Source organism: Danio aesculapii, chromosome 7, assembly GCF_903798145.1.
Source record: "Danio aesculapii chromosome 7, fDanAes4.1, whole genome shotgun sequence".
Taxonomy (NCBI): domain Eukaryota; kingdom Metazoa; phylum Chordata; class Actinopteri; order Cypriniformes; family Danionidae; genus Danio; species Danio aesculapii.
The window spans coordinates 22132722-22147669 of record NC_079441.1 but is presented as its reverse complement, the minus strand read 5'-3'; the positions used below and the strand labels follow the sequence as shown (position 1 = coordinate 22147669).

Genomic DNA, 14948 nt, shown 5'->3' with positions numbered 1-14948 from the left:
GTCAAATTTTGATACAATGTTAAAAATTCATTACATTAATATTACCTATTTTTTTTTTCTATTGTGCTATGCTTAAAAATATTTGTGTTCTTATGCATATGTAACCATATTCCCCTATGATGCCTTTGGTGTAATGTCCTTAAAACAAGTTAAAATGAGGCTCAGTATTGTGTGTGGCCTCTACGTGCCTGTATGACCTCCCTAAAACGCATGGGCATGCTCCTGATGTGATGGAAGAAGGTCTCATGAGGGATCTCTTCACCTGGACTAAAGCATCTGCCAACTCCTGCAAGCCAGCAAGAAATGATGTCCCAGATGTGCTCTATTGGATTCAGGTCTGGGAAATGGGTGGACCAGTCTATTGACCTTATTATAAAATGCGGAAGTTCGCTCGTTTTTGCAATTGTTTTAGAACTTCTGATTAAGTGGCCCATGGAAGAAATGACGAAGAATAATAAACAGCAGAAAACAGTCAAACTTGCTCTACAAACAAGTGTGTCCATGACTATACAGACAAAGTGGAATAATATAATAAGAAAATATCAGTTTGCAACATCAAACCTTTGTCATACCTTTATTTTTTGAGCAATGTATCTACTATTTCCCCATATCTATCACAATTTTGGAACTGAATTTTGTTGATAATAATGTATATGTATATGACAGCCTAAAACTCAACATTATTGATCATGATGTTTATTAATTAAGAAAATTAATTAATTAATTTGAAACCCTTTGTGAATATATATATATATATATATATATATATATATATATATATATATATATATATATATATATATATATATATATATATATATATTTATATATAATCAAACATCACTGAGCCGCTGCTAAAAAATTGTTTCTCTGTTTAAAATACCAAACGAAAACTACAAAAATGGATAAATGAAACTGCATAACAGCCTAGCATTAGAATAATTGTGGGTCTAGCTTTATAGGCTAAAATTAGTGAACACTTAAAAACCCCATTTCAAGTAGCCTGACGTCACTTAATAATAGCCCATTTTCCTCAGAAAACAGGAGAAATGCTAAACAATTACACAAATCTATTGCAGAAGAACAGGTGAGGCGTGTTTTTCCTGCCGTTTTTAATCATGAAATGGAAGGCTCTTTGAGAGAGAGAGAGAGAGAGAGAGAGAGAGAGAGAGAGAGAGAGAGAGAGAGAGAGAGAGAGAGAGAGAGAGAGAGAGAGAGAGAGAGAGAGAGAGAGCTTCACATATACGCGCTGTAGAAAAAGTGCTATATTCCCGACTTGCGCAATAATTTCAGGTTTTGAGAGCTGAACCCCCAGCGGACGCAGTGATCCTCTCACAGGTGTGCTGTAGTCTGTGGGACGTGAATTGGGGAGCCTTCGACACTCCATTAGACGCGACTGTGTCACAGCGGCTTAATCCTCATTACGGACTAATCAAAGGGAATTCCTGGAAAGTGCAGCGCTCAGGATGTCGACAGGTTCTGACTATCCGGACCAGATCACATTTGAAAAAAGCGGGAAAGGGGCGGTGTGAGATGGTTTTTCCTCAATCAAGTTTGAGCAGATATTTTGGTAAGTAGCACCGTGGCATTATGTCAGACTTTGAAAATATGGTCATCTAGACGCCATTCATAGAAAGTGAATTGTACATTTTTATTGACATTTTAAAAGAGTGTTTTGCTAGGATGTAACCAGCCAAGCGGTAAACACCAAAATGACGTGGATGAGGACAGAATTGCTGCTTCTCTTTGTATTCCCACTGAATGCAGGTAGGATATATCATTAATAACCATTTTGATCATATATTGTCCAGTGCCTACAGTGCTCATCATATGTAAGTACATCCCTCATAAATCTATCTTTTAAATTCATATTTTTAATAGGAAGCTATACAATATTATATTTGTGCATATACATTAGTTTAGTCAGTACTGAAGCCAAATCTGGAGCTTTTCTAACAAAATAACTTATGATAAGGGTCCAAAATCTAGTACAACCAAATGCATGTGTTATAGAAAAATATGAAATACAAATATAAAAAGAGGAAAAATCAAGAGAAGCAAAAATAAATTAACATCTTGTAGGTTGTAATTTTTTTGCAATATTTTGCTTGAATTTAATTGTATTATCTTTCAATTTCTAAACATGTTTGGTGACTAAAATATTATTTTAATAAATATATCTGTTTAATAAATATGTTTTGTTTAAATACACCAAAATACATTGATTTTATTCACTGAGAAATTGCTAAAAATATTCATTTTCAAAATGGGCTGTACTCAATTATGCTGAGCACTGTATATTAGTGCTATTTATCTCATCAGATGTCCTGATGTCTTGCTCTCATTTAGTGGTACTGCATGTCATTCATACATTTTATATTTATAGCTTCTTTTTATTAGTTGCGTAATTGTTTTGCTTTTAAATATGCATTCACTATAACATATTTTATGAGTGTTTTTCAGAGGATTTCATGGTGGACACAAACCAACCTGAAACACCTTTCATCGAAATGCAGAACGAAAAAAAAATTTCCATTATTAGATACACAGGCCAAAAAAACACGATATATATCTGGATTAATAAGGGTATTATTGGGTTTGAGAAAAACAGTCAATATTTGTAATATTCGATAAAGGTAAGAGATCATTTTCACCAATTTTGTAATAAAAATAGTCATTTAGAGCACTGTTTTTAATAAATGGCTCTGTGTTGCAATTGAAAAGCAGTGCTATTCCACCAATTATTGAAATCTTAGCTCTTCTAAAGTTGAAACCTATTGTGTTGTCTACTTGTGTGTATTGGCACTTGTGTTGTCAGGTTGTGTTTACCGCTTGTAATACTTCCAGATTGGACTACTTTAATTCACTATATTTTAGAATCAGTCAGACAACTATATCCCGCTTACAGTTGTAATTACAGTTACAAAATGCTGCTACAAGGCTTTTAACCGGTACCAAAAAATATGACCACATCACACCAGTCTTACGCTTTTTACACTGGTTTCCTATGCACTATCGTGTCACTATTAAAATTCTTTTCTTGGTTTTTAAATGACTAAATGGCTTGGTTCCTTCCAACCTGTCAGACCTGTTGATTGAACATCAGCCTGGTCAGTCTCTTCGGTCATCTAACCAGAGACTGTTATGCATCCCAAAGTTGAGGCTGAAATGCAGGGGTGACCGTGCTTTCGCAAGAGCTGGTCCTACCTTGTGGAATGCTCTGCCCCTCAGTTTTAGGTCTATATCATCTCTGTTTTTAAAACTAGGTTTAGGTCGAAAACGTACCTTTTTGATTTGCCATTTTATCAGTGAGAATTGTTTGTTTTAGCTATATCTCTTTCTCTTTGTGATTTGTATTGTGCAGCACGTTGGTCAATGTTTGGTTGCTATATAAATAAAATTGAGATGAACATTGTCTAGAAATTAACATAACCATGCCTGAAAACCTGCCATCTTTTTGTTATTTTGTTCAGCGAACTCATAACTATAAATCATACATCAATGAAACTGAAATTTGTCAAGTGATCTCTTTATTTTGCTATAGCTGTACAACCCCACCCACCTACCCATCCACACACACACACACACACACACACACACACACACACACACACACACACACACACACACACACACACACACACACACACACACGCACACACTTAATTGTAAGATAACTGAGATGGTTGAGAATGTAATGTTTAAAAAGACACGTTTTCCATAAGAGATAAAGGTGTTTTCACTGCTGTAGTTACAATAATGCAAATAAATTACACTGATATAATTTTACACACAACAAAAAGGATAAAGAAGTGGCTTGTAACCATAAGTATAGATACATTTTAAAATAGAAAAGCAGAATTTTATTGTAAAACTTATTCAAATATTTCTTTTATTTACTGTACAACCTCGAAAATCTCTTCAATTTGCAGTGTAATGAATGACTTGCTAACAGCTCATCTCTTTTCAATTTCCCAGCACAGAACTCTGAATTACCCGCAGTAATGGACAGTGACATGTTCACCGAATTAGCATACCAAACATCATCCTTGAGTCTGATCCTGTTGGTTCTGACCGTTGGACTGTCTGGCAGTGTTTATCTCTGTGTGCTGCGTTACATCTGTACCGGCTGCTGCCAGCCTGTAGTCGTTGGACCTGAGGATGAGAGCATATCAGGAGTGGTGTGACTGCAGCTTTCCTTTCATTGCTGTGTGTCTTCACTGATGTGCAGGTTAGCTTGTGTAATACAACATGAAGCCATTCTCTTTTTCATTGAAGCAATTCAGCTAAAAAAGACATTCCACGTGTGTTAGTCACTCTGGGTAAAAGCATCTGCTCACTGTAAGATTCACAGTTCTAGAGCTTGACTGTATTTTGGCATCAAAAGCGTTCATTTACTCTCTATGAAGTCATTTAGCTGTATGGATGACGCAAATGTTGAGTGAATGAGAGGGTGGCGTGAATAAATTTAGCAGGCTTTGAATGCTCAGTCTTTAAATCCATATGACAGACTTGACTGTACCACTGTATTTTGAAGAGCTTTTGCACAAATAAAAACACATTTTATTAACATATTTTTTATAGTTTATTGGTCCAAAGATTTGTGTTATATTTTTAATTTTTATTTTTTTTCATGAAGTGATCTATAGAATAAAGTGCACCACTTTGTATTCATTTCATTTATCAGCTAAATGCGAAGCATCTTATGCTATCTTCACATCAACACCCTTCATGTAATTAAGTAGGATGCTCCCCAGGGTCTTGATCAGTCAGTTGCTGAAACTGTTGCCACGGGCTACTGCTGGAATTGGTTGCCATGGAAATAGTTTCCTGTATTCACCTCTAGATGGGGCTGTTACATAAGCCGTTCAGATTCACATACGTTTTAAATTCATGTTTGGCCACAGAGAAACAACTATTGCCTCCAAACCCCCTATTGCTTAAATAAAATAAAAAAGGTTATTTGTAGAAATATGTGGTTCCATGAAGAATCTTTTTTGTATACTTTATTTTTTTTATTTCTCATTTTTTAAGGAAGAAAAGGGAAAATAAAAAATATATATAAATAATCAATAAAATAAAAAAAAAAATCTTAAAAAATACAATAACACATCAGAACTTAAATGAACAGTTGACTGGTCACATATTTCCATACAGGTCACATTAACAAATAACAGATCAGTTTACACTGTTTAAAGTCATATAGGGCCAGACGGAATCTGCGGACGTTTTTTGCTATTTCTGCGGAGAATTTTGGTAAAAATCTGCGGATTTCTGCAGAATTATTTTGGGAGTGTCATAACTAAAACCTTAATATATGAAATAAAAAAATAATATCTTTTAAACTTTTATTTAATCTTAATAATGGTAAACAATTTTATTTAATGTTTATTTGGTAAACAAAGCAAGTCTCTCATATAATAGATCTATTAAAAGACAGAAAATATTACTTTACAAACTGCATTGTACATAAATCATATGAACATTTTCATTTTAGTCAATAATATCACTTTAAATAGTAAAAAAAGTGAATAAATATAGATTTACACACATTTACACAAGTAAATAAACAGAATTAATGATGGGCTAAAAATCTGCGGAATTCTACGGAAAATCCGTGTGGGCCTATAAGTAAAATCCATTTCTCCCAATATTGCAGGTATTTGTCCAGTTGTAGTTTTAAAGAAAAAGTCCTCCTCTCTATATTTTGAACATTAGAGATGATATCCAACCATTCAGATTTTGTAGGGGGTTTGAGTTGTAGCCACTTTCGACTTACATATTTCTTACTGGTTGCTAGAAGTATTTTAAATAAATACTTGAATTTTACCATTAAGTTGGCTGCAATATTTCCCAGGTAAATTGTTGTAAAAGAAAAGTCCAATCCATCACCAAAAATATTTTCTATTACTTGCATTACATGCTGCCAGTATGACTGAATGGCAGGGCAACTCCAAAATATGGGAAAATGGTTTGCTAAGTTTTTCCCACATTTCCTTCAGCACTGTTCCCTGTCCTTCTCCTGTGTTTGCATGCATGTTAACTTGGGAGTATCTAGTAAGAATCCTCCAACAAAAATCTCACCACATACCAGAGCTGGAAGAGGTGGCCTGTACTGAGCAGATATTCAACCAATCTGAGGTAACGAGGTTGGATTCTCTCTCCGAATTTAGTTTGATGTCATTTGTTAAGTATTCCTGGTAGATTGAATGGAATTTTGAAACAATTCTTCTACTGTCCTATAAAGAATCTTTAACATGCATTTTTTACTTTTTAGTTACACTAAATGCTCAAGAAAAGGGTTCTTTAGATTATTTAAATTTACACTATGAATAAAAAAGACATAGATGGTGGTTCGCCCCAAACATAAGTTCATTTGTCTAAAAAGGTTTTAGGACCAAGTGGAATCCTCTGTTGGCTGTCGCTTCAGTGTGACTTCAGCTAATCAGTTTTGGCCAGTGCACACAATCATTTTTCATGAGTTCAATATCCAGCTGTGCAAGAAAACATACAGTTGAAATCAGAATTATTAAACCCTCTTTGAATTTTTTTTCTTTTTTTTAAAAATATTTCCCAAATGTTTACAGAGCAAGGAAATTTTCATATTATGTCTGATAATATTTTTTTCTTCTGGAGAAAGTCTTATTTGTTTTATTTCGGCTAGAATAAAAGCAGTTTTGAATTTTTTAAAAACCATTTTAAGGTCAAAATTATTAGCCCCTGTAAGCTTTCTCTCTCTCTCTCTCTCTCTCTCTCTCTCTCTCTCTCTCTCTCTCTCTCTCTCTCTATATATATATATATATATATATATATATATATATATATTATTTTTTTTTCGATAGTCTACAGAACAAACTATCGTTATGCAATAACTTAATTGCCCTAACCTGCCTAGTTAACCTAATTGACCTAGTTGAATCTTTAAATGTCGCTTTAAGCTGTATACTAGTGTCTTGAAAAATATCTAGTCAAATATTATTTACTGTCATCATGGCAAACATAAAATAAATCAGTTATTACAAATGAGTTATTAAAATTATTATGTTTAGAAATGTGCTGAAATAATCTTGTCTCCGTTAAACAGAAATTTGGGAAACAAATAAACAGGGGGCTAATAATTCAGGGGGTTTAATAATTCTGACTTCAGAATACACATAACTTTCATTCTAAATCTTGTACCTAATTCTTAAAACAAAAAAAGACCAATGTAAATGTCTGAAGCACCAAAAGCGACCAGTTGGCTATCGTTGTTATCCATGCATTTTCAAATGTACTTTTTTTTGGTTATGATGACCAATTGATAATCTATTTCAGCTAAAATAGGGCTTAAAATGTCACTAAAAGGCAGTATTTAAATCTCATTATTAAATAGACCCTATAACCGCAAAAAGGTCAATTTTTTGAGAAAAAAGAACCAACCCTTTCAATGGGCTGGCTAAGGGCCTGTTTAAGGAATAAAACTGTTGTATGTATATTAAAGTTTCTTCATAATACCATAGACTCCTATAAAGAGACTTTATTTTTAAGAGTGAAAAAGAGTAGAAATACTTGTGTGGTTCACTTTTTTAATGTTGTATGTGTCCCGTGTAAACTTCATAATATTAATTGCATTGTTTTTGTGTATGTAAATACCACACTCTGAAAATAAATAATTTAGGGTAGTGTCAAAATTAGGGATGGATTTTAATTTTTTTTTTTTTGCAGTGATGCAACTTAAAAGGAGACAAAATAAAAAAAAAATTAATCCATAACATTTCTCACAAAACCAAACTGACTTCTTGTAGAATGAGGCAGACTTATGATCCTCCCAGATAAAGTCACAGTTTGACAGCATTGCGGTTTTGCTATTTAAACCACTTCCTCATACAGAGAGGTGTGTTGAATGTTGTACTTCCTCTCACAAACATTCTCTGTTGCTTACATCATTTTTGACTATTTTTATTTTGCAGATGGTCACAGTTTATTTCCTAGTTATTTATTTTCTAGAGACTGTTGTATTACAGTGTATTTTTATAAATATATTTTTTTAATTATTAAATGGTCTAGCTGTTTAATTAGCAGTTGATATTGGTATTTGTGGTACTATACAACAAACACCATTGTCTTGCATGTGTAAAGTGGGCACACATAGAAAATGATTCTGGTGGACGCTCTGTCTGACCTTCATTTCATCATGCTTTACTCCTTTTGATGGGTGTCATAATATGGTGAAAACCAAAAGACAGACAAGGGGCAAAGAGACAGGGGCTTTGTTGTGCTCCTAAAACAACTGGATGTTATTTTCAGAGATGTACAAACATACTACTCACATCAGTATGCTAAATTCAAATAAAATATTTATAGTTCCTTACAAATTTAAGTTAATAAAATTTTCATTCATTCATTTTCTTGTCGGCTTAGTCCCTTTATTAATCCTGGGTCGCCACAGCGGAATGAACCACCAACTTATCCAGCATTTCTTTTACGCAGCGGATGCCCTTCCAGCCACAACCCATCTCTGGGAAACATCCATACACACTCACTCACACACTATGGACAAATTAGCCTAACCAATTCACCTGTACCGCATGTCTTTGGACTGTGGGGGAAACCGGAGCACCCGGAGGAAGCCCACGCGAACATGCAAACTCCACACAGAAACGCCAACTGACCCAGCCGAGGCTCAAACCAGCGACCTTCTTGCTGTGAGGCGACAGCACTACCTACTGCGCCACTGCGTCACCTTAATAAATTTTTATATATATTTAAATATAATAATAACAACTACAACAATAACCATTCTTATGACATATAGACCTATTTTATTCCTTCATTCATTTTCTTTTCGGCTTATTCCCTTTATCAATCAGGGGTTGCCACAGTGGAATGCCAACTGCCAACTTATCCAGCACATGTTATTACACAGCAGATGCCCTTCCAGCCGCAACCCAGCACTGGGAAACACCCACACACTCTTGCATTCACACACATACATCCAATTTAGCTTACTCAATTCACCTTTGGACTGTTGGGGAAATCAGAGCACCTGGAGGAAACCCACAAAAACATAGGGAGAACACTCCATACAGAAATGCCAACTGACCCAGCCGGGGCTCGAACCGGTGACCTTCTTACTGTGAGGCGTCAGCGCTACCCACTGCAGCACCGTATCGCCCATAGACCTATTTATATAAAGTAAATATAAGAATTATTATTATCATCTAAAATGTAAATTTATAATATAGGATTAAAATCTATTATTAGGATTTTATCATAATATAGAATTATTACCATTACTTATTATTAGCCTACTATTATTATTATCTGTTGTAGTAGCAGTAGCAGTATTAATATCATTATTTTATAATTATTTTAATAATTATTTCAATTTTTATAATTTTTTTTTACTAGCCTGTCTCATATGGGGGACGAAACCGGCAAAACAATAAATAATAATTGTTTTTTTTTATTAATCTACAAATTCCTACATAAATAAAATAAATAAATATGCAATTCATTTATTTATGATTTTATTTATGCAGGAATTTATAAATATATTTTCTCATTTATTTATATATTTGCATATTTACTTTATTATTTTATTTATGCTGGAATTTATGGATATATTTTCTCATTTATTTATATATTTGCATATTTACTTTATTATTTTATTTATGCTGGAATTTATGGATATATTTTCTCATTTATTTATATATTTGCATATTTATTTTATTAATGCTGGAATTTATGGATTTATTAACTCATTTATTTATATATTTGCATTTTTATTTATTAATTAATTTAGTTATGCAGGAATCTATAGATTTATTTAATCATTTATTTATTTATCTGCATATTTATTTATTGTATTTATGCAGGAATTTTTTGTGGATTTATTTGCTCATTTATTTATATATTTGAGGATTTATTTATTATTCTATTTGTGCAGGAATTTGTGGATTTATTTACTTGTTTATTTATATATTTGCATATTTATTTGTTTATCATTTTATTTATGCAGGAATTTATGGATTTATTTACACATTTATTTATGTATTTGCATATTTTTTTATTTATTATTTTATTTATGCAGGAATTTATGGATTTATTTACTCATTTATTTATAAATTTGCTTATTTAATTATTAATTATTTTATTTATGCAGGAATCTATAGATTTATTTAATCATTTATTAATGTATCTGCATATTTATTTATTATTCTATTTATGCAGGAATTTGTGGATTTATTTACTCATTTATTTATATATTTGGGTATTTATTTATTTATAGTTTTTGCAGGTTTCCTCTTGCATAGTCTCAGCTCTCTGATTGGCTGGGTTTGAGTTCCAATTAAGAGGAATGTCAACATGATCCTTATACAAAAACATTAAATCTGCATGAATTATATTTAACATACATAACTTAAAAATACATCCTAGGCAAACCCTAGAGGCTAATGAATGAACTACAGTAGACATTTTAATTGTTACATTAAAAAAGCCCCCCCAAAAATCCCATAAACCAAATAATTAGCATTTTAAAAAGTTCATAATTGTACAAGTAAATTATGTAGAATAAAAAAAAACTAAACTTAAAACTCCAATAAAATACATTAACTGTAACATATATTTAAACATTAGAGCATTAATTAAAACCTCCGGGGTATTTTAGCCTAATTATTTATGGATTAACTGTCCTGAAGAACCTCGAGTCGACAGTGGTAACGCTTTTTTCCCACGAGCGAGTGAACGCCGCTTTCCTCCGCCCAATCAAACTCCAGCTCCTCGTTCACCTGATCACAGCGAAGCCATTTTGTCCTGAACGGCTCCGCCAGCGCATTCTTCACCAAACCGGAATAACGTAGAGCTGACAGTTCCACAGACACGGCGACAGACGGCGGGGTTTATAGCCACACCAGCCCGAATTCAGTCCAGAACAACTCGACGTCTCTTGGTGTCTCCACGGGCGGAACCGTGTCGAATTCGCGGACTAAAGGGAGACTTTAAAGCGGGACGGAAAGGAAGAGAAGCAGGCATCCGGTTAGACGCGCTGGCTCACCGGGCTGGAGTCCAACTTAAGCCGGACACTTTCAGCTGTTCTCCTCGAGATGCGCCCTGGACTTGCTTTTTAACAACATTAACCGTTGTTTTTGAAGGTTATGTGTTATTTAGAAATAGCTTAGTCTTTGTTTGCTTTTCGTTGCTAGTTGTCTGATATAAGAAAGCTGAAGCTCGGATGTGATTTATCTACTCAGCTGGCTGGGCAGATAGTTTAGGTTTTGGTTAGATGTTCATAGCTTGGTTACATAATATTTCTTCCCTTTTGTTACCGGTAGAGTAACATTTTTGAGTTAATCCTGCCTTCTTACGTCCTCTTTGGTTACCAAGTCTCTCGCAGGGTTTGGTTTGTACGTCTATGCATATTTTTCCTCGCAGCAAACCTGTCAGAGTTCCTTCTGGTTGCCAAGTCTTGGTGCCAGGTTTATAAAGGCAGAGAATAAAGAACCACAAGGCAGATTTGCTTATCTTATCTTTAGCTAGGCTGCCGGTGCTTCCCACATCCAGTTCTCTTTTAAAAGCTCTGCATTGGTGAGGCTCGAGCTGGCTGACAAGTGATATTTTCTGCCTGAATCCTCTGAGCTGGTCTGACTGATAGCTATGACATTTTCCAACAGTTGTTTTGTATCTTCAGGCTTCAATAGTACTAGTGTCTGCTCTTGGTGCCAACGCTGCATTAGTAATATTAGCTAACAAAAGCTCCGATCGCCCCTTTCCGAATTAGTTACGGCATATCTAGTTGTGACATTTTTACTAGTTAGATCAACTTTTCCTTCCCTTTTTTTGCTACAAGAAGTGTGCAGATTAGTGTCACTTGACTTGCTGGCTGGTTCGAAGCCTATAAACTCAACCGTTTGTATCAAGTCAAGTGTATTTTTGTAAAATCGTCAACTCCTATACTAGGATCTTAGAGGAAATACACAGGTTTGCAGTCAGACCGTATCAAGTTTTAGTGGTTGGTTTTTCGTATCTCAGAGCTGAATAAAAATGTCAGGACAGTCCATCACAGATCGCATCGCTGCGGCCCAGCACAGCATGACTGGATCAGCCATCAGCAAAGCCGTCTGCAAGGCCACAACGCATGAAGTCAGTGGACCCAAAAAGAAACACCTCGATTGTGAGTATGCCAAAATAATCCTCATATTTCTTTGCAGGTATTCTTGGATGCTTTCTAAAAGCTGAAAGTCTAACTGCATCCCTGGCATGTAGTTCCACTGGCTTTGCACATCCTCCGCTGTCTGGACACCAGTGATGAATTGGAACGTGCTCGTGATGGGAATGCTGATTTGTCTTTGGACGTGGTCAGTTCAGGGAGCCGATACCACTGTGGCAGTATGCAGTCATTCACTGGCTTTGTGGCCAATTTAATGTTTTGTAATGAATGTACGAGTTACCGCAGCAGTGATGAAGAGCGTATATGATCATGCAATCAGCTTCAATCTATTAATATCGGCTTCATAATAAGCTGCTGTTCTGATTTGAATCGTATGCAGCTGTCAGGATTTCTGAGGCATTGTGTTTGAAGTCATGTGATGTGCGTAATGTCTTCACGTCTTGTGTGATCCTCTTTAACAGTCATCGCCGAGACGGTGTGGGAGCGGCGAAGGTCAATACAGGCATGTGTGCAGTGAAGCATTGAGCCATTGATTCTTTTGACAAAAGCAGAGCTAATGCAGAATGCTGCACATCACTTTCATTCTCACATAGGCAGTGCACAACATGGAGAAACACAACACGGCTCCTGAAGTATTTGCACGACTTCTGTCTGATATTCTGCATGCAATAAATTAGGGCTGTGCAATGTGACAATAGTGTATGGACAAAATATGTTTATGTTTTACAGTTAGTCATTTAGCAGATGCTTTGTCAACATGAAGAGGCAGAATTAAAAAAAATAATAATTCTATCGTTTTATAATATGCTTTATTTTTTCTATCATGGAGGCATGGGCCGGTATAAGTTTCTGATGGTATGATAACCTTGGATAAAAATATCACGGTTTCATGTTATCATGGTATTGTGATTACTGCTCCAAAATATGTTCTTTTTTTGAATGTCTGTAAAAAACGACAGCTCCCCCCCCCCCCATTGAACATTATGCTTTATTTAAAGAAACATTTAAAATATTTTGTAACAGTAAACATGTCAGGCTAACTAATTCAAATGAATCACTGACTTCTGCTGTCTTCATTAGTTTTAAAAACACAGATTTCTTTACAACTTCAAAAGGCGTCTTTGGAAATCTTTCTTTTCTTTGGATATAAAGTAAGCTACTGCACTGTTCAGGTTTACGGCATGTTTGGATGTTGGTGTGCTAGCGATTTGTTTAAATGTTTCCTGAATTGTGGGCTTTTGATGTGGAGGGTCCTTTTCTGCTAAAGATATTGTTGCTCTAAATAAAATAGTTGTAAAAAATGCATTAAAAAAGGCTTTCATATACCATATTGGAACGACATAACAAAAGAAATTAGCAGTATTAAAACCTTGACTTTTTAAAACTATGGTAAAGCTTCAAACCGGTTATCTTTCCATGTCTAGGTGTTGCAAAATGCAATGTTTACAGTAATACGTTTTCATTATTTATATGAGTGCAATATTACACGCCGTTAAGGGGATTGCAGGCAGACACATGAATAACGGCACTGTAAATGAAGCACGCTTGGAAGTAAATTGTAAAATTTTTACAATTTGCATTTTATTTAGCTGTGTTTTGGGCCTTTTAATCATTCATTTAAAAAAAAAAACTCTTTATTTATTTAATGTTTATTTATATTTCTACATTCTTAATCAAACATTGGTCCTGAAGTTCTAAATAAAGGGAGAAATATGATCACATATGTATAAAAAGGTTTCAGAGAATATAATAAAAAACAAACAAACAAAAAAAACAAGTTCTTTGAGCACAAACAAGTTACTTTGTATCAAATGCAATGCTTTCTATTGTCAAGCGGATTCGTATGCTCTGGCGCATCCTTCGCACGGTCACAGACCCCTCGCCTTGGCTGGCGTCGACTCTGACTCGCACCTCTCAAAAAATGTAACTACACGTCGCAATGACACCTAGCACAAGTGTGGGCGGTGCTCGAGCCCAAAGGAGAGATTGTTTACAAGTGTCGAGTCCTGTGAAATAGCTCGATGGAAACTTTTGTTTTGTGTTTACCTTATGATTAAAGTTGTTGCACGTCCGCCAGTTCCTGCCTCTGAATGAGCAGTACATTTAAGTTAGTGTTTAAAAAAAACAAAACAAACACCCGCGATTAACAGAGGAAAATAAAAACGTACTGCCAGCTAGTGTTTTGGAAGTGTTATTGCAGAGCAACACAAACAGCATGCAGAAGTATAAATGCACGGCTACACACAAGGGGAGGGTCACGCCGATCACTCGACGCAGAAGTAAAAATCAGCCTTAAGTCACTTTGGGGAAAAAAGCCTCTGTTAAATGTAAATGTAAAAAAAAAAAAAGAAATAGTTCTTTCCATGTTGTCAGTATATATAAACTATTATTTTAATGAATATATAGCAAAGGTGCTATATCGTGATATACATCATTATTAAAATATAAGAGGACATAAATCATGCCCAGCTCTAAACAAAATTGAGGGATTTTTTTTTTTTTCTTAGACATTCAGCTGCGGTTTTCCTGATGGAATGAGGGATGATGGTTTCTTCAGCACCTGCTGTGCTGTAAAACCACAGACTTGAACCATGAAAACGATAAAGCCTGATTGGCTTGTGTGTTTTTTTGTCTCTGCTTCATCACTGTTTGCAGAACACTGCTTCATGTTTAGTCTGGATTTGTTTCCTATGTCAGCCACCTGTTATATGTGGCCTAGCGGCTAGAGTGTGCCGTGCTGCCTGATTTCTTGCTTCTGTTTTATTCTCACAAACCCTGCATAACTCAATTTTTACGT

At 34.9% G+C, this 14948-nt stretch overlaps 1 protein-coding gene across 8 annotated transcripts in view; it reads left to right on the top strand.

Annotated features, from left to right (window-relative positions):
• The first annotated feature begins 10794 nt into the window (after positions 1-10794).
• si:ch211-200p22.4 (phosphatidylinositol-binding clathrin assembly protein) overlaps positions 10795-14948 on the top strand; it is a 101473-nt gene continuing 97319 nt past the window's right edge. For 6 of the 8 annotated variants that reach the window (XM_056461281.1, XM_056461280.1, XM_056461277.1 and 3 more), the window contains exon 1: positions 10795-12154. In XM_056461281.1, coding sequence (XP_056317256.1) covers positions 12025-12154 — 130 coding nt within the window. In that variant the 5' untranslated portion in view covers positions 10795-12024. The remainder of the gene's footprint in view (positions 12155-14948) is intronic. The other 2 variants (XM_056461279.1, XM_056461278.1) reach the window with 1 other exon arrangement.